Source organism: Dunckerocampus dactyliophorus, chromosome 6, assembly GCF_027744805.1.
Source record: "Dunckerocampus dactyliophorus isolate RoL2022-P2 chromosome 6, RoL_Ddac_1.1, whole genome shotgun sequence".
NCBI classification, from domain to species: domain Eukaryota; kingdom Metazoa; phylum Chordata; class Actinopteri; order Syngnathiformes; family Syngnathidae; genus Dunckerocampus; species Dunckerocampus dactyliophorus.
In genome coordinates this window covers 29,168,522-29,189,063 of record NC_072824.1, presented here as the reverse complement: position 1 = coordinate 29,189,063, position 20,542 = coordinate 29,168,522, and the positions used below count along the sequence as shown (strand labels likewise).

The window sequence follows — 20,542 nt, the reverse complement described above, 5'->3', positions numbered from 1 at the left end:
CCAAACGTCTTATTTTGCTGGGTTTATGTCAGAGGCAGTTACGTCACTTCCGGTGATCAGACCAGTAAACATAAACGACGCGATCAGAATATTTGTGCAATATTTTGTACATTAACGCGAATAACGGCGCATGTTGCTGAAATTATTTACTCCAATTGTGTGAGTGTGCATGGTGTGATGGTGTGATGGTGTGAAGACATGAAATAGTTGAAAGTAAAACGATCAAAAAGAAGTGAAAGCTTATCTCAGCGTCAGACATAATAACAAATGCTGCTTGTAAACATGTCAATTAGCGTTTTTACACCAAATCAGTCTATTGGTGTAATAGATGTCCTTCATCGTTTCGATGCACTGTTTGGCAAAGTCAAAGTTTCGGCCGGATTTTACGCACTATTTCACAATGAACGTGCAATACAGTATTGTAATTTTTGTGATGAAAATTTGCGTGCTATTACACAGTCTTACACAGTCATGGTATAAATTATTATTTGAAAAATAAATAATTGTACATCTTGCCGGGCAGTGGTGTCTCGCGCTCGCTCTGGCTGGCAGCCTCTAGCGCCCTCTGGTGGCCAGGGTGTGAGCGCTGCAGTAACGGGACAGTACTGCAGGTGCAACCACCATCCCACCAGTGAATAGCTGTCTGGACAATAGCGGCTCATAGTTCTATGCATTGTTGCTCTTCTTCGGCTCTCGTCACTTCATTTGTAGTCAATTAAAACATTTTTATTAATGAAATAGTTATTGTTTCGGTGTCCGCGCACATCATGGCGATCGCACACGTAGCAACAGAATATGTTTTTTCGGATTTTTTGCTGAAGGACCCCACGGAGGCTAAGTACAAAGGGATGCGTTTGGAGCTGGCTGTGGACAAAATAGTCACCTTCCTGGCCGTGGGACTACCTTTGTTTCTCATCTCGCTCGCGTTTGCTCAGGAGGTGTCCGTAGGTGAGTTGGTGTGAATTTGCAAGCATCCTCTGGCAGAATCCACGCTTTTTGTGGAAATGAAAATTCCTTTATACAGTTGTGATGGGCGCTCTTTGTAAATATACATAGAGAATATATGTATAAAATATGTGCATTACTTTATAGAGGTTTATGAAGCGCTGACAGCATACTGTCAAGGCTCCACCCTTTTACTTTCAATCACGCCCAAACAGTAGCAGGACGCCTCTCCCGCAGCTGTTGCTGGAGGACATGAAAATAAAGCTCATGTGCTTTTTTTTTCCCGATATGCGTTCTTTCCCAACCTAAAAAAATCTAAACACTACACTGCACAGAACAGTCCCTGACACACAGTCACGGGTCCTCACATTTGGTGAGGTAGTCCACAATCCAGCATGCAAGGTGATGGTCCACCCCTGAACGTTCCAGCTTGTCTCTCATAATGTCCGGCCTTATGGTGTTGAAATCACTGCTCGGGTCCAGGAAGAAGACCCAAACAGAGCTTCCAGGAAACTCCAGGTGAGACAGGGTTCGATGGAGGAGGAAGATGCCAGGCTCAACAAACCCACATGTGCCCAGAAGCCACGACAGCGTGACCATGCACATCATACAATACCATGATGAATGATGATGTAATAAAATAATACTGACAACGTTACCTAATTAACAGGTTTTTGAGGGAATTTTAAATTCATGTCAACGTCTGAGCTGGCTTTTATATATCCATCCATCAGTCCGCTACTTGTCCGGTTCAGGGTCACAGGGAAGCTGAAGGTGATCACTCAATCACAGGGTCGACAGATAGAGACAGACTGTACGCTCACATTCTCCGTACACGTTTGTTCACTGTGGGACTACAGTGCCAACCATTCAGCCACTGTGTTTTCCACTTTGATTTACAGTGTGTTGTTATTTTTATGGTCAATGCACTGCATTTCTGGGGGAGTATGTGACTCTGCATTTGGAGACAAATGAAAAAAATACATGTTTTAGTAATTTGGGGGGGGGAAATCACCAGGCTTCTGCCAGCTTGCTTTCTGAGTCATTCTTGCCTAATTGCGCCTCCTTTTTTTTCTGCCCCTGAGATGTAAGAGGCATCTTAATTGCCAATGAGCTAAATGGCTAATGAGCGACTTTGCAAGAACTGTAACAGTAATTCTGGCTTTACAAAGATAATAATGCCTCGGTTTTGATTGAAACTTTCAAAGAGGTATTGTACTGCACTTTATTCAATAAACTACAACCAGTATCATTTATAGTGGTTGTAGTTTGCAGTGGTAAAAGGAGTAAGATGAGAGAATAGTATCATAGTTTATAGCCTATATAGTAGGCTATTACAAAATCTTGCGAGACTAAACTGATGATAATTCTCGTTTAGAGAAAAACGATCTCGCAAAAACAGACTAAACTATGGCATCACGAGGCAGGATTGGAGGAGCAAATTAAGTACTTTACACTATAAACCTTGCAATCCAAACTGCCTTGGTGTTCCCAGCGTCACTCGCTCGTGACGTGTGGCTGTTTTTTCCCCATCGGGCTTGGACGACCGCCGCCGTGGTAATGTCCAAGCAGAAGCTGCAGTCATTCTACATTTGATCAAAGTTACTGAAGATTAGTCAGATCAAAACACGACCCCTTTATGAGACTTTTTTCTAAATATGTGATGGTGGCATCTATTTCACCACTTCTTGGTTTGGCGCTCTAAACTGTAGTTCTTTTTGCATTTTTTTTTACACGTGTCTTTACGTAACTACACATCTGCATAATCGATTAGTAGTAGCAGCTACAACTGCCGTCATTATTTTAACGTCGTACTTGCTTCAGTTTGTGGATAAAAAGTTGTAAAGTTATCAAACATTTCAAAATGCACCTGTGTTGTTTTGTGACTCCGTTAAATAAAAACATCTGTTTGTCCAGTCCTAGATTTTGTCATTGTAGTTTTCTTAAAAATAGCGTCTTGTGAACCCAATATAGTGTATTGTCTCATGGGCTGAGTGTATCGTGACACCCCTACTATGTTGACTTTTAAAAAATAATTTAAACATCCATACTGTGCTCCTTCAGGTACGCAAATCAGCTGTTTTGCCCCCACCAATTTCTCCTGGAGACAGGCAGCATATGTGGATTCCTTTTGCTGGGCAGCAGTGCAGCAACAAGCTGACACTTCACCACTATGGCTTCACAAGGTACCTAAAAACATTCACTGCCAGGGGAAAACAATACACATGCTTAAAGGCATTTTTTGGTTTTATGTAAAAGAAAAAAAATATTTGAAAATGGGCTTTTTTCCTGCAGAAAACATATTTCATCCACCCTAATTTATGAATACCTGAAAGTGCAGGTAAAATGTACAGCAAACCTGTACCACTGCACATGCTTCACTGTTGATGTTTTTTCGTTGAACGCTGAGATTTCGCACTTTGTTTGGCAGTTCTCGAACATACCATAGCAGCTGTGACACGCAAATGTGAAGCTTACGTATAGGCCTGTCACGATAATCGATAAATTGATTAATCGAACGATAAAAAAAACCCAGATGTTGGTCATTTTTGCCGGCCTCGATAAATTGACACGCGCATGCATGCACGTTTGTATTTCTCTTCGCTCTTTCAGGCTGGGTGACGAGGGGGTTCACTTGGCATCAGTCTGTGCCCGTTGGTGCTACAGTTACTCAGTTACTGGTGTTTTTTTGCCATTTGATACTGCACGGTATCAGTGTGTCTAGTGAATTGTACAGCAGTATCGTCTCATGCAAAATAGTTCACCGTGTCCCCACTTAGAGCATTTGATAGCATATGAAACGCATTTCAACACAATCTATCCTCTTGTCTCCTTTTTCATGTAGTTCTTTCCATACATCCTGCTTTCACTGGCCATCCTTGTGTACATCCCTGCCCTTTTCTGGCGCTTCTCTGCAGCCCCACATCTATCCTCGGACCTCAGCTTCATTATGGAGGAGCTGGACCGCTTTTATAACCGTGCCATTAAATTGGCAAAGAACCTGGCATCCTTGAATACAAAAGATAAAGATGGTCCCAATGACACAGCGAGGTAAACACCCCAGCACTGTATTCTCAGCTATCGTTGTTTTCACGCTTAGATTAGACGTCTGCATGTGAGATTATATTAGTGGGGAGAAAGATGCTCATTTAGTGTGTATAAGCAACAAACTACATTTTCACGCTGTTTGTTCTTCTCTGTAGCAGTGCTCTGGAGTTGACAGAGGGTTGCTTCAAATACCCCTTAGTTGAGCAGTATCTGAAGACCAAGCGCTTCTCTCACCGCCTTGTAGTCATGTACCTGGCTTGCAGGAGCTTGACTCTGCTCATCCTGCTTCTAGCCTGCTTCTACCTGGGATACTACATCCGACTGGCCTCCCTCACAGATGAGTTTCCTTGTGATCTGCGGACAGGGGTGCTAACCAATGATAGCACTGTGCCCTCAGCTGTCCAGTGTAAGCTTGTGGCAGTGGGCGTCTTCAGGCTGCTCAGCTACATCAACCTGGGGGTGTATGTGCTTCTTGCTCCGGTGGTGGTATATGCTGCTGTCGGACCGGCACGCCAGAGTTCCAGCTTCCTTCGACCGTATGAGATGCTGCCAGGCTTCGGTGCTTTGGGTGTTGTCACACCCTTCTACAACGACCTCAGCATCTATCTACTCTTCTTGCAGGAGAACCTGAGTGAACTCAAGTCCTTCAAGTGCCTGCAGGTGAGCAAGAGTAAGCAGAAAACGGAGTTACGCTCGTTTAATTGTCACGTCAACTTAAAAGGTGCTGGAGTTGCTGCAAGAAACCAGTGATGAGGGCTTTGACGCCATGTGTCTGCTGAGAATGCTGGGTCAGGTGAAGACAGACGTGACAGACTGTAAGAAGTCATGCCCACGCAACAAAACTAAGGACGTCACAGCATAATTCCACTAAGGTAAGGGGGTCACACTTTACAATAAGGCACACAAAAATACAGTAGTTAGTGAGGAACTAATGAAGAACTAATTAGGAACTAATGACTAAGGCACATAAGTTTAGACTAATTACTGAGGAACTAATGAAGAACTAATGAGTGGAGTAGTTACAGAGGAACTAACGAAGAATTAATGAGTAACTGATGAGTAGTGGTATTGACAGCAATAAGGGTGTGAGGCAATTTCGGCACCCCAATGTACAAGCTACACCTTTCCCACGGAGGGTCACATAAGTCTAGCGAATAATCAAAGGAAGCAGGGGTCCCACTTTAATAGGTTTACTAATAGGTTTATATACTGTACTTTATATACATTTTAAAAGTTAATTAAATATAATGTCATATCATATCATATACAATATATATATATATATATATGGTAGTGTTAGCATGTTGGCCACACAGGAGGTTGTTCAACTCTCCGTTTGTGCATCTCTGTGTTGAGTTTGCACGTTCTCCCTGTGCGTGCGTGGGTTTTCTCCAGGTACTCCAGATTCCTCCAGCATTCCAAAAATATGCATGTTTGGTTCACTGGAGAACCAAAATCAGAGGTGCTCACACTTTTTCAGTCTGCCAGCTACTTTTAAAAGTCCCAAAGATCTACCTCCTACTATAAATCTAGAAAATAATATTTACTGTCTTTATAACTATGAGTATTTATGTACATTGTACATGGATATCGGGGATGCACGCACTTTTTCAGCATGCAAGTTATAAGTGGACATGATCTATATCTTACTATAAAACATATAACATATATAGCAAATCTAACTGGTAAACCTTTAAACTACCATACTAAATACTCATGATTAATATTTCACATTCAGAGTTTCAAAGTTTACAGTTAATCAAAGTAGTCGATATCATTCACAAATCATTCGCAATTCAATTCAATACGGCAGTAAAGATAATTACACATCATTCCTCAACGGTTGTGTACATAAGTAAGTAATATGTCAGTCATGTGTGTCATGACACACAGTTCATGTATTACATCCACTTAGCATTTTTGCTATCACACATTCCCGACATACAAGAAATGAAAATGATTATGCAAAAAGGCAATGCAGCCGAAGTTTCAAAAGCTTTCAGCAACGGGCACATTTTCCAATTCATCATGAACTAATAGGTTTAAGCAGGGGAAGAGTAGAAAAACACGCATTTCTATAGTGGAGTTCATGACGCGAAGCAAAGCCCTCAAATAATTCACTTTTTTTCTACTTAACTAGCCTCTACAAGTGAACTGCTAACTTTTGTCATAGATATACAGTACAGTAGGCAGCTTACCGCTCAGTTAGCTTACCTATAATCGGGAGCTGAAAGTTGCATCTCTGTGTGTTGTTTGAGAACGTGGTAAAGCAATATAACAATGTGTTACAATGAAGGCGAGGTTTGTAACTCTGCCTGGACAAGCTGCTACAAAGTGAAAGTGCGGGTGTCATATGGCTTAGGATAATATCTCTCTGTGGTTCATCATTCTTCTTCCTTATATTATATTATATCTAAACATCAGCTGCTTGTAGTGTCTTTTGAATTGGGTCATTTTAGTGCATTGTTTGAGTTCTTCACGTTGTTCCATACTTTGATTCCACATCCAGATATGCTGAAGGTTTTTAGCGTTGTGCGTGTCTTAAGTGTTTTTAAGTCAAATTTTTAAGTCAAAGATCATATTTACTCTCTTTTGATGAAAATAATCATATTCCGTTTCTGGGTAGCTTGTTATTTTTTGCATTATGCATAAATTTAGTTGTTTGAAAGTTTACCAGATCGGCAAATTTTAGTAGTTGTGATTTTAGGAATAGGGTGTTTGTATGTTCTCTACAAGCAGCCTCGTGGATGACCCTTTTTTTTTAGCTTGCTTTTGTAGTTATTTCCCCATATCTCCACACAATAAGTTAGATATGGTAATACTAGAGAACAATAGAGAGTATGGAGTGTTTTTTGGTCCAAAACACATTTTGCCTTATTCAGTATAGAAATGTTTCTTGCTACTTTATGTTGTATATTTTTAATGTGGGGTTTCCAACTCAGCATTTTGTCATGTATTATAACGCCTACAAACTTATTTCCATTCACTTTGTCAATGTCCACGGCATCTATTTGTAAGTATCTTTTTTGCTATTACCAAATAGCATCATTTTAGTTTTACTTACGTTCATGGATAATCTATTTTTAATCAAACCATCTTTTTAGTGTAGTCATTTCATCTGTGATCATTTTTATTAGCCTTTGTGTGCTATCTTCAGAACAGAATGCGGTTGTGTCGTCTGCAGATAATACTAGCTTTAGGTCTTTTGTGACATTACAGGTGTCATTTATGTATAAGTGAAACAGTTTTGGCCCCAGTGTTGACCCTTGGGGTACACCACATGAGATATTTAAGCATGCAGATGTATATTCTCCTAGCTTCACATATTGCTTTCTGTTTGCTAAGTAGCTTTTTAACCAGTTAAGCCTACTCCTCTGATTCCATACCTTTCTAGTTTGTTGATTAAGATATTGTGATTAATTGTATCAAATGCTTTTGTTAAATCCATAAATACTGCAGCTGCGCACTCTCTAAGGTCTATAGTGTTGGTAATTTCCTGGGTTATTTCGATCAGCGCCATGGAAGTTGAAATGTTTGCTCTGTATTCATATCGGCTATCCGTCAACAATTCATTCTTATTTACACATTTATCTAATCTGTTGCTGAATAGCTTTTGTATGATTTTAGCAAATTGCGGCAATGGAAAAACTGATACACTGAATTCCAGTGTATTGTAATTTTTGTTTTTCAGATTTACTGTAACCTTGAGTTTGTCTCCCTTCCTTCTAGATCTTCATTAATGAAGTCCTGCCAAGAACAAATACAGCCTGATCTGGTTGTGGAGTGTGTTATTGGGTTACTCATTCAATGCATTCTCTTGACATTTACATTTGTCATTTGTTGATACACATAATACATTAATTATTAATTAATACATGAATGCTTAGTGATGTGCCTTGTTTACCCCGATGTCACACACTTGCAACGGAAAGTACTGAAATGATCAACATTCTTATGTTTTAATACAAGACACCACAGTCAAGAAGTGTTTGCCACAAATATTTGACAACAGTAAATTAACACATCAAATATGCTTATTCTTCATTCATTGTTTGTCGTAAAAAGAAGATTTGGACATTTTTCTTTTTTTTTTAGTTTTTTTACGAGCCTCGCTGCTTTTCTCAGATGTACTGCCAAATGCCTTCCTATCATTTCAATTTGAGAATGTAAGTATTGTAACTAACTCTAACTTTGGCTCAGGATTTATTTTCTACGTAGCATACTACACGACTTGCCTTGTATGAGTGAGATGCATTTCTGTATTAGAATTTTCAGCTAAGGTTATTAAAAAGTAGTGTATTAAAACCTACTACTGGAGTTCATGGCTGTACTACCAAGAGCTGCAACGACATGCTCGATGTTATTTGGCAGACTTCCCGAAGCATGTAAAATGCAATTTACTGCATATGTATGTTGTAACGGTTGCCTGTCAGCGGAGTAATAGAAATGACTAACATGGATAGATGAAATAAAGTGCCAAGCCAACCTGGTGTGGATGTCTTACATAACAATGCTATTCACTTTTGTATATTTACATATAGCATTTATTTAACTCCATAAACCTTGTACTGAAGTGTATTATTTTATGTATACATATGATTATTTTTTTGAAACACGTTCAAAGCGGAAGTTACCTATTATCGGCTCTCGTAAACAGGAAAGGATCCCTTCTTGGTTGTTTCAGAAGGGCCCGCCTATTTTAGCTACATAATAGATGATTGGGAAATATGTAGTTATCGTCATCCATCTAGACCAATAGCGTCTCAGAATGCAAGCCTTACTCGTAATTGATTGGCTACCGTCGTCTAGTAGAGTTTTGAGCTGTAGGCGAGCGAGCCAAAGTACGTTTTTTATAAACCACGCATTGTCGATGAACAAACCTAAACAAACACTTAACAGGAATATAAACATTCACCTCATGTGCTTTAACAACTTCGCTCTATACAGGTGAGTCTATTTTAATCATCTGTTCAAACTGGCTTGGGATAGCCTGGCAGTCTAGTTTAATTGCTAAGCTGGCTAAGTTTGCTAAGCCACAACAACGTTTACATATAAAACAAAAAACCCCGTATGTTTTATAGTCAAATATACACAGATTTTACCTTAAAAAAAGGATTATTGTATTTCCGAAACATAGTCTAATGTGGGAAATAGTATGGATATTCATTGATTTCAATTAGCATGTTAACGTTTGCTAACAGACATGGCTTTATGGGTTGGATGCTGTATGACAAAAAAACATCGTTCAGCATTTTTTTGTGTCGCACCTTTTAGTTTGTCCCCATCGCTATAAGCATCCTGAGATATGGTCGAGCCAACGACACACAAGTTTGCGTCTTTAGAAGAGGAGTTGGGCTTCTGGAAGGAGCAGGCGAACAGACACCAGCAGAGGTAATCTAATAATAAAACAGTATTACAACATATGTGACTGATGCATACTTCCTATTACAAAAGTGCTGTCATTGGTTGTCGTCTTGAATGGATTAGTCATTGCTGATGCACCATCTTCACACTTACCATGAAGAAGCATGAGGATTCAAGTCGTCATTTTTGCGTGTAAACTTTGTGCTGTCATTAGGGCAGATGAGGCTCAAGAGGAGCTGCATGAGTTTCAGCAGATGAGTCGAGACTATGAAGCGGAGCTGGAAGCGGAACTCAAGCAGTGCGAGGCTCGGAACAAGGAACTGCTGCAAGACAACAACCGACTCCGAGTGGAGCTGGAAAACATTAAGGTATGAGTCGTCTGAAACGTGCAGTCATTCCGAAATGACCTGGGTCAATAAAATGCTGTAAGCTACACTGACTCTGGCCATAAAACACACACTAATATTTCTTTGGACCGCCTTTAGCTTTGATTCCAACTTGCATTGGCAGTGGCATTGTTTCCACCAGCTTCTGCAATGTCACAACTTTTAGGTCCAGAGTTGCATTAATTTTTCGCCAAGCTCCTCTATTATGACGGTAGAATTGAACCACTGCTCAAAGGTTCCGCAATGGTCTTCCAGTTTCTAAATTTCGCAATGTTTCACACTTACTGTATGTGTAGGTTTCAAATGTTGTACATGATGTGCAAGGACCATCTCACGAGGTTGGTGTGTTTTTAACTTATCCCTGGTTTCATTTATATGGCACTTTGCAACAGAGTAGGCGTGGTCGGGGAGGAGGCTGAGGAATCCGAGCATGTCGGACCAAGGGGAGAAGGATAAAATTTATCCTGTACACAACTTAAGAAAACTTACTATAGTGTCTCGCTACCATCCAATATCATTTTAAAATCCCCAAGATACGCCCCCTTTAATAATGTGTCGGACAGTTCTTTTTAGTAGTATCTGTAGTACGCAGTATTCACAATTTAATAAATTCACAAGATAATTACACATAATTCCTCAATAGTTGTGTACATAACCCGAGTATTATGTCAAACAAAATAGCTACAAGTCTTCGTTGTACATATAGTTCATGTATTACTTCCACTTAGCATTTGCTATCAAACATTACAGATATACAAGAAATGAAAATTATTTTTATGCAAAAGATGTTTGTCAAGGCAACATATTACAAAGGTTTCAGGAATGAGCACATTGTCCAATTCCTATGAAATAATAGCTTCACAAACAAGTGTAGAAAACACACATTTCTATAGTGGAGTTCAGGACGCGGAGCAGAGCCGTCAAACAATTCACTTTTTTTTTGTCTCCTTAACTCGCTGCTACAAGGGAGCACATAACTTTAGTTGTCGATACACGTATCATACCGCTGAGTTTATCCGCAATCTGAATATTAAAAGATGAAAAGGTGCATTTCCGTGTGCATATTTGTTCACCACTTAATCTTTGCCGCAGAGGAGCAACAGCGAATCAGGACGGAAGCTCAATGTTATTGTTACGTTATTGGACATCATGACTGTAGGATTGTGCTAAAAAACAAACCGGTAAACCCAAAAAGCTTTGACTAGAGCATGTCACCGCAAAGAATCTGTAATGGAAACTAGAATGTCAACAAAAAAAAAATGTGTCATCTGAATGATTTGTGCACTGATTGCAGGAGAAATTTGAGAGTCAACACTTGGATACTTTTAAGCACATTTCAACCCTTGAGGAAAATCTAGCAGAGACCACAGCAGTCCGAGATCACCTGCAGAAATATATCAGAGAACTGGAACAGTCCAATGATGACCTCGAGAGGACCAAAAGGTTTGTATATACTGTATGTGTGTGTGTATGTGTGTGTGTGTAACGTTTAATCATCCCCGTTACTCTCCAGGGCGACCATCATGTCCCTGGAAGACTTTGAGCAGAGGATGAACCAGGTCATTGAGAGGAACGCTTTTCTTGAAAGTGAGCTGGATGAGAAAGAGAACCTGCTTGAGTCTGTTCAGAGACTCAAAGATGAAGCCAGAGGTAAACATGCACACTGTTATCACACCTTGTGTCACTTTGTAAACGCTTACTGAGGCGTTTGGTCGGCAAATATAAATAAAGCAGTGCAAAACGGTGCGCGCTCAGAAAGTGTCGCTGGCTACATATGCTTGATAAACGGTACACTTTTACCCTCCCCGAGTACATACTTGAGTCAGAATATTATACCAGAGCTGTGCAAAAAGTTGCAAAACAAATGCAGTGCCTGCTATGGGTTGATGCTGCATCACCGTCCGAATATTGAGGAGTCAAACGACCACCTTTTATTGCCGTTAGTAGACTGTGCTGTAGACAAACGACACCACAAAACAGCAAGCAACCTGTTCCAGCTACACTTCTTCTAAGCCTGGTGGGCCACAAGATTCACTGTTAGGAGCTGCCCCTACTGCCGGGCCCATAAACCACAGCTGTGACCCAGCAGAATAGCATCCTGTCACTACAATACCAGTGTTTCTCATAGCATTTTGTCGACTCTGCCTGTTAACACACCATGATCATTTGGCCAACTTAGCGAGCAGGTGCTGCTGTGTTTTTGCTCACTTTTGAAAATGACCTGCACATGCGCCATGGACAATGATGCAGGTTCGACGATGACGTCGTCAAAGCCTCCGCCCTGCAACCCATTGCCACAAATAACTTGTAGTTGGAAAAAAAACCCAAATAAACTTGCAATGTTGTGTATTTTTCTTCTCAAATCATTAAGGCATACTTTGCAGTGTACAGTTCATTTCTTGCGTAAGCCACCAGGACAAACATGTAATTGATTTTATTCAGGTTTTGCGGTAACCGTCACACTTTTCCTCTTTGTCATCACTGCTATCCTTTTGGGGTGGCAATACACACAAAAATAAACCACGCACACACAACCAGCAAAGCACACTTGTGAAGTGTTAAGACGGCACGTGTGATTGCGGTTCAAATTATGAATTGCCTGACCTCAGAGTCTCTTTAGCTTTTGATTATTTTCTGTGCACTTTGTGATGCAGATCTTCGTCAGGAGCTGGCTGTACGTCAGAAAGAAAGGCGGCCATCCAGCAGCCTGGGCAAAGATTCAGACCGACCAGACCCGCAGTGTCCCTCCAGCAGTATCACCACTATCCCCGTTACCCCCTCCAAACCGCTTTGCTCTTTTGCCACACCTCCTGCATCCAGCATCCGACGAGGTGAATGGACGTACTCGTCATACTCTTGTGTGAACGACTGCAGGAATGATTATCATGTTTTGTGTCAGGTGACGGTCTAACAGGAACTCCACTCACAACATCTGCTAGAATATCTGCACTGAACATAGTCGGGGAGCTGCTGAGAAAAGTCGGAGTAAGGGTTGTCTGTCATGTTTGCATCAATGTTTGTTTATTTATTTATTTTTTGCAAGCTAATTCTTGCTGTCATGTCATGGCAGAATCTGGAGTCCAAGCTGGCCTCGTGTCGAGACTTTGTGTACGACACGTCAGTTAGCCGGCCTGCACTGCCCGCCGCCCCTGGTAGTCCATGTGGTCCAGACGCAGGTGCTGAAGTCCAAGCTGGCAGCATAAGCCCCCCGCCTCCTCAGTACGACAGGTGAGGGAAATCATAGCAGCTATATGCACCGTAGTACAATAACAGCAATACTAGCAGCCTTGCACATCACAATCTAGTAGTCACTGAGATTAGGGCTGCAGCTATCAAATATTTTAGTAATCGAGTATCTACCAACATTTTTTTTTCCGATTTATCGGAAAAAACATTTTTGCTTGGTTAAAGCGCAATGAGAAATTCACACGAAAAAACAAAACATTTCACAACATAGTGAATGACCAATTGTTAACATTTTTTTAAATAATCAACCGTTTTTTGTTTTTTTTTTAATATACACGATACTAATTTGACTGCACGCAGAAGAAACGGTTCTTCAGGGAGTCTCACTGGTGTGAATGAGGCAGGCAAACAAAGATTAAGTTGAAATGAAATGAAATGGAATATTATAAATGTTTTGGAAAAGGGGTAAGTGGAAGAAAATATAACCATATAACAAACAGCCAGTAAAAAAAAAAACCCAAATGATTTAATAAACAGAAAATCACAGCTTTTACTTAAGTTGATGGGTATATGTTTTTTTTTTTTTTTTTTGGGGGGGGGGGGGGGGGGGGGGAGAGACAAAATAGTACTTTGATGGGGTTTGGGAGGTCCTTGAGTCTGGGTGGTAAAAGTTCATTAATCAGTTCAGGGGTCCTTAATCCATTGATAGTGAAGGGGAAAACAACAGCCCTACCAGCTCACCACTTCGTTACCAAGGAATGAAATCCAGTTCGTTTTCGGTGCAAAAAAAACACAACAAAAAAACGTCACCTGTAAAGGCCAGAAAACATGTAAACGTCAGTATTTCATATTGTCAAAAGTCTACAATAACTCACATTTCAGTTCAATATGGCAATGAAGACACAATTCTTTCGTATTTCTGTCCGTAGATTCAATAAGCATTTCAGTCAGATTATACACAGTGCATGTTCTAATGCTTTAGCATAGTTTAGCAACCACTAAAGGTAATATAAACACAGACAATTGTAAAAAAAAAAAAACAAAAAAAAAAAACAGCCGAAATCATGGTAACGCAACAAAAACTTCAGCTAATGACACCAATAGTCGCTTAGTCACGCAATAATAAATATAAATTAACAAACAAGTAAATGAGGAAAAAACACATTTCCGCAATAGAATTCATGGCACGATCGGCGCAATCAAACACGTAACTGTTCCACACAACCTCCACAACATGGCGGCTTAAAATACGATGGGTGGCAATAGTGAAAACTTACCGCAGAGTCCATTTATCCGTCAGCCGCCAGCCACAGCAGCAGCCGGTGGTTGCTTGCACACTGGGATTTATTTCGTTGTTACGGCGAATCAGGAGGTAGCTGCTGTTGCGGTATGTAAGTTATTTATTTATTTATTAACGTTTTGTTTTACTTCTCTTTCGCTTTCTCGAGCCCCTTCAGTCTTCCCGCGTCTTCAAACATCCGCTTTCTTCCTCGTCCTCTGCGTTGGTGACGTAAGCGATTCCTGGAGAATCATTCAATTTAACTCTCAAATGTTCTTATCCTTGGCCAATTTTGTGGTGTAGAAGACGTGACTTAATCACGCTGGCATGACGGAGATAAAAGCACGAAAATTGCTTTACCTTTTTACACCGTCATGGTGGAAACAGTGAACTGTTTTTACGCTTCGCTGGTGTACAAAGACAAAACTGAAGGAGTTTCAGTACAATTGGGCTTCACTTTGAGCCTGTTGTCACGACATGGTCGAATTTGCATAATTGACTGCTGTGAGGCTGCGTTCACACGAATATGGACATTGTAAAAAAAACACATTTTTTAATGCATTTTGGCCTGCAAAAATACGTTTTTGTCCTTAAAAACTGAGCTTCCGGAAAATGGGAGATGTAAAAACTCTGAATCAGTGTGTGCGTGTGTGACAAGGGGGCAAACACTTTTTTTTACATCTATCTCACTCACTCACTCACTCACTCACTCACTCACACAGATGTTTACACAGTAATTCACATTGTCATTAAACGTGTTTGTTCACTTCCTGTGTTTTAGGTGTCACAACTTTCTATTTGTGCCTGTCTTGCAGTTTAGTGAAGCGGTTAGAATTTGGACCAGCACCCCCACGTGGTATCTCCCAGGGGGCTCAGTCGCCACAGGGAGGAGTCAAGATGCTGCTCTGAGGAAGATGTGCCTGCATCCGCTCACACCAACCCTCCACGCACCTCCTCACGGCATCGCAACTTTCGGAACGGAGTCGTCTATCCCATGCTGAAAACCCACTGTCTTTCTGCTCCACACACCACATGACTTGCGAGATGGGACGCAGTGCATAGAATTGCAACGGAGGAGGTACGCGTCAAGCTTTAAAGCGGAGTCATTTGTGACCAGATGGACCAGAAACAAAAGTCCCATGTAACAAGCGTTACAGACCCACATTCAGGGTCCCATTCAAATTCAGTGGAACCTCGGTTAGCATCATTAATACGTTCCAGAAGGTCCAAAACGGACGCTAATCAAATAAATTTTTCCCCATAACAAATCATGTAAATCCAATTAATCTGTTCCAGAAAGCCCAAAATGTTAACACAAAACACATTTTAATAGTTTTACATGCAGGAAACCATTGGAAATACATATAAATGATGAATGAAATGGATAAATGAACATTTAAGGCTACGTTTACCTTCATTGAAAATGTGATTCTTGACCTGACTCTTCCCCAAAAACGCGATGCGGCAGCACCTTCCTCTGCAACGCCTCCTTCCTGTTTCCCCATGAGTTATTTCTTGAATCCAGCCGTGTGAGTCAGTGCCGGCGTTGTGATAAAGAAGGTGAGAAACAACTCATGACAAAACAGGAAAGTGTTGTCGGAGAGGAAGGTGTTGATCTCGCTGCCACGCCGTGTCTTTGGCAACAGTCACGTCTTCAGTGAAGGTGAAAGTAACCTTAAATGGTCATTTATCCCTTTCATTTGTCATTTATATGCATGTTTATGCTCAAGTCCAGTCCTGTGTGTATTTTTACCGCTCCCCCTCCCCTCTATTGTTGACAAGTCGCATGGCGTGTGGGAGGAATGATTCTATCAGCGGAGCAGGGCAGTGATAGTAATCTGCCACTGAAACTACTGTCAACCACTGATGATCATCATCGACGGCCGACTTTGAGCTAAAGATGCTAACGGGGACATTTGTATAAAACGCATTAAGAGCACAGTCGGACTCATGCAGCGTATTACTAACACAACAGCACGTGCAGCACACTGTACGCTCACCGGAAAATGTACGAAAACCGATGCAACACTGGCGTTCATTTTCCACGTTAACCGGAAAGCACGCCAACTGATGTTCCACCGCACTGTGCTGTGGCAAACCAAAGCTGCGATAAAGGAAATTAATAAAATTAATTAAAACATTGTCCCCTTCCAATACGGTAGGATTCTTTTTAATCCTTGGAACTGTGCTGAGAGATGTCGGGATTAATCACAACATTTTTAATCATCAAGTGGCAGAGATGATTTTTTTAATGTATCTGATGTGGTTCATATTGAAAAATGGTGCTGCTGGGGAGGGGGGTTACCTTTAAACCATTGCTGCCTTCATCCACACGATTACTTAGCTCTTTCACGGTTTAATTTGTGCATAACGCACGCCCTCCACTGAATGTAATAGTTGTGGTAACCGGGGTCTTGTACTGCGGAGCAATAATGTAGCCCATCAGGTTCAAAAGAGTACATTGGCTAACCCATTTCCTGCCTTTTTTTTTTTAACCGGTCGGAGGGATTGTAAAATGGGAATTAGATGAATGCTTTTAACGTTTTCCCTTTTTAAGAGGTGAATTATGGCGGCTATGCAGCAAAGATCATCTGTGCTGTGATGGCCTCTGTCAGTGCTTGTGTGATGTACTACACCCCTCTTGGTTTGCGGTGTTTCTCCCTCGCCGACCTCCACTGAATCATTAAAAGGGCAAAACCACCATTTTTTTGGTACTGATGTTTTATTTTGTGCAAGTGGTTCAACAATTAGTAGAAGGAAAGTGTGCAACGTAAACATCCGTCGGTAATACAATTATTGAAGAGTGGAGTGTGATGACAGGGGCACGCTTTAGTCAACAAATAGTTCCAAATTGTTCATGGAGTAACCCAAAACTCTTGATGAATAATCTTTTTATATATATATGGGCAAAAAGTATAAAACAGTGACCATACAAAAATGCCATAGCTGACTAGTAGTTAGGATACAAAAAGCAGACTGGGTGTAGAATAATCTACATTTCCAACCTATTAAACACTGCTCTAAAACATTAACAGCAGTCACAGGCAAGACAAGACAAGAGTAGCTGATAGTAGTTCCACTTTTACACTTCAAGGTGACATACCATCCACACTTGACGTACAATTTTGGCTCTGCTGGCGGGTTGGCACGGTAATTAATACTACATTCGGTGCAACACAAAATGGCGTCAATAACAGCAAATCACACAGCTTGGTTGGTTTTTTTTAAGTCATTCTTATTCAGACTGGTGGGTCGCGACCCAAAAGTGGTTTGAAGGGCATGGAGTGTGATTTTTTTTTTTTACATGAAGTTGTAGGACATGGCCATAAGCGTCCACATGCTGGGACAAAGACCGTAGTTCCGCTAGTTGCTGGGGCAATAGACATACACATCGCATTGACCGCCGAGCGGTACGTTAACGTCGACGCCATATTGGATGTGTCAAGTCTGCGCTTGGAATTGAATACCACCGAAAACCTGAATCGTTTTGGTGCCTCACTGTTTCCTATTAATTTACAACGCAGCCGTGACACCTACAATATGTCCGCGACGTTGACGTGTATCGCAGCAGTGAACAAACCTACTCGATGCGGCATCTATCTGTCTATGGTTGCGGCCACTTAAGTAAAGAGTGAAGTGCAAATGAATTGCTATTACATATATTCACCACAAGAGTGTGCTACTCACGAACTACACCGACTCATGTTAATGCGAGCTATGGAATAAACACAGCATAATCTGATACTCTCTGTTCATTTGTGCTCATTTAAAAACAATTCTCGATAGCCAACGTGTGATGGGAGAACCTGAGAGGCACAAAATATTAAGGTTATTTTATTTTGATGAAATGGACAATTTTAAATTAACAAACCAAGAAGCAAGTTTATTTGTACTTCTAAAGGCAATTAAGGTGTTTATACTCACTTTTTTGTCTGTTCTACGAGGTTATGCTTTTTTCCTACCGCATTTTACAGCTTCATATGCAAATTAGACGTTGATGTCATCTAGAGACGTCCAGGACAGCCAATAGGTGTTTTTCTTACTGAAAAGGTGGCAACAATGCTCACCGGACCAAGCACTGCTGATGGGGATGTCATACAACTTCATGCCAAAACATCCTAACTCTCCGTTTAACGTGCCGTCTGTCCGACACACAGCTACATGGTCTTTATACAAGCTGGAGAAGACACAAAGGCGTCTCATGTCGTATGGGGGAATTCTGCCCATAACAAAAACTACAGGTACAGTATGACGTTTGACGTTTTCATGCCCAATTCGATCTGCTGACCCAGGCAGAAGGGTGGTCTACCGAAGTAATGGACCTCTTATTATTACTATTACTGTACCTACTGCATTAATCAGAAGCTCTCATCCTGTCATCCAGGCCCAAGGCCAGTTGCTCTGATTCAACTCCTCAGATAAACCACTTGCTGACCGAAAACCGGTAAACACACTTTTGGCTCAAATAATTTCAAAGCTTATTGTTCCTGAGCAGGAGGAAGGCGGGATATAATGCTTGCAACATGTTGGAAGGTTTGCGCTCCCTATGCTTCCATGTAATTGTTGCAAAAGGGCCCTTTAAATATAAGATACGTAAGAAGTAGGAGCTGAAAGTTTTCCGCGGGTCCCGCAGCCACACCAGTTGAGAACCACTGCTCTAGCTGTGTTGTGTTGTGCTTCTGAAAAAATGTGCATTTCACCAAGCCGTGAGGCCAGCATCTAAAAAGTTATTCACCTGAATCTGAAACTGATACACACTCCCGAAAATTCTCTTAATAGCTGGTGGATGCCTTAAAAGCTATGAACTGTAACGTGCCAGGGTGCATAAATACTGGCGAGCATGGAAAGTGCACGTGGTCAAATGAGCACAAACGTTCTAGAGCGGGGGTGGGAAAACTGCGGCCGTCAAGCGTCTTAATCTAGGCCACCGGGCATTTCCAAACTCTTTTTTTAATATATTTTTTAAAACCTTTGACATGACTCGCAGGGCTATTGGGGAACGCTTGAGTTGCCAAAATAGTGCGATGCAATCTGCAGCTTGTACGAAAAAGCGACCCAAACAACACACACAACGCACAAAGTACCACTGCACCATGTGGGCATGAAAATAAATATGTACGCACAATGTATGTACCCATGCCAAAAAACACCCATATATTCCCGCCGCAAGACATGCAGGGTAGCTTGTGGTACCCTTTCTCCCAGCATTTTTCCGTCTTTAATGCATTTTTCCCTGATTGAGGAGGTGGTGACAAAGTAACAGTTTGAAGTTATGTCACGTTCAGCGCTTAGTTGCCATTTATCACCCACGTAATAGCAGTAGTTGATTTATGCGATGCTTTACCTTGCTGTGGATGTGTTGTGTTGTCGCTTTGTTGCACCGTGAGCAAGTAGGTCGTTCTGTTTCATGACCATCGATACAGATGGCCACATTTTTTAACCCAGCGTGGCCCGCGAGTCAAAAAGTTTGCCCACCCCTGTTCTAGAGCAAGTTTGGGTTTTAAAACTGACACGTGAGCCAGGACATTTGTAGATGTAGCAAAAAAAAAAAAAAGCTATATTTATTCATCTTTTGACATGACACCTAAGGTCCATGGCCGAAAACAAATGCCGTATTTGATTGAATAGCTTGCCTGTTGGTGCCGTGTTAAGATCTGGGCTTGTTTGGGTTGGTCGCGTCAACCTTCAACAACATTGTGTGCCCAAAAATGTTGCAAGCTAACGACCGAAGGAACAGAGTAGAGTTTGACGGCATAAGGGGCATCACGTTCACTCACCAGTATCTCGTAACTGTCAGGATTTACAAAGCTGCGTTTCTTATGATGCTGTATGACGCCACGTGGAAGCTAAAGGCGGCCCAACAAAACAGTGTGTGACTTTTCCTTGGCCGGGCAGTGTATATTTTCATGTGGCGTGGAACTGGGGAGGTGCAAATAAGACTCTGGTTAGTCGATTAGATTTCATCTCGTCTCTCAGTCTGCAGACTTGGTTCCATTGAAGTCACTTTGGGAGTCTGCCTCCTCCTCGGATGCATCCTCGACCGCCCTCCGGCCTCCGCCGATACGCCGAGGCGTGCTGCCGAAAGAGGGCTCATTTCCCCGCCTTCGGAGACACAGATGCAAGAAGACAGTGAGAGTAGTGTATACTTGGAAAACAGAGGCAAGTGAGGCCTGCAGTTCTTTGGATGTTTTTGTGGGGTCTTTTGTGACCTCTCGGATGAGTCGACGCTGCGCTCTTGGCGTCATTTTGGTTGGCCGGCCACTCCTGAGGAGATTCACTGCTGTTCCATGTTTTGGCCATTTGTGGATAATGGCTCTCACTGTGGTTTGCTGGA

General features: G+C 41.5%; 3 protein-coding genes and 1 long non-coding RNA gene across 6 annotated transcripts in view; 2 read left to right on the top strand and 2 right to left on the bottom strand.

Annotated features, from left to right (window-relative positions):
* The first annotated feature begins 446 nt into the window (after positions 1–446).
* LOC129182160 (pannexin-1-like) lies at positions 447–8,478 on the top strand. Its single transcript, XM_054777920.1, has 6 exons — positions 447–948; positions 3,010–3,131; positions 3,791–3,996; positions 4,149–4,653; positions 4,715–4,865; positions 7,723–8,478. Exons 1-5 carry the CDS (start codon positions 768–770, stop codon positions 4,853–4,855), a joined length of 1,155 nt encoding a protein of 384 aa, XP_054633895.1. The 5' UTR covers positions 447–767; the 3' UTR covers positions 4,856–4,865; positions 7,723–8,478.
* Positions 8,479–8,774: 296 nt separating this feature from the next.
* LOC129182161 (nuclear distribution protein nudE homolog 1-like) lies at positions 8,775–17,918 on the top strand. Of its 2 annotated transcripts, XM_054777921.1 has the most exons (9): positions 8,775–8,940; positions 9,268–9,384; positions 9,572–9,725; positions 11,038–11,186; positions 11,257–11,393; positions 12,398–12,574; positions 12,643–12,728; positions 12,814–12,971; positions 15,024–17,915. In XM_054777921.1, exons 2-9 carry the CDS (start codon positions 9,299–9,301, stop codon positions 15,115–15,117), a joined length of 1,041 nt encoding a protein of 346 aa, XP_054633896.1. In that variant the 5' UTR covers positions 8,775–8,940; positions 9,268–9,298; the 3' UTR covers positions 15,118–17,915. The 2 variants fall into 2 exon arrangements, with proteins under 2 accessions (XP_054633896.1, XP_054633897.1); XM_054777922.1 differs by lacking the exon at positions 8,775–8,940 and having other exon boundaries at positions 9,577–9,725; positions 15,024–17,918.
* LOC129182162 (uncharacterized) lies at positions 13,532–15,081 on the bottom strand. Its single transcript, XR_008570577.1, has 2 exons — positions 14,207–15,081; positions 13,532–13,739 (listed from the first exon to the last, which is right to left on the bottom strand). It is a non-coding gene; the product is annotated as an uncharacterized LOC129182162 (long non-coding RNA).
* The window catches only part of myh11a (myosin, heavy chain 11a, smooth muscle), a 36,317-nt gene continuing 32,686 nt past the window's right edge, over positions 16,912–20,542 (bottom strand). For both annotated transcript variants that reach the window (XM_054777917.1, XM_054777918.1), the window contains one exon: positions 16,912–20,310. In XM_054777917.1, the coding sequence (XP_054633892.1) occupies positions 20,181–20,310 (130 nt within the window). In that variant the 3' untranslated portion in view covers positions 16,912–20,180. The remainder of the gene's footprint in view (positions 20,311–20,542) is intronic.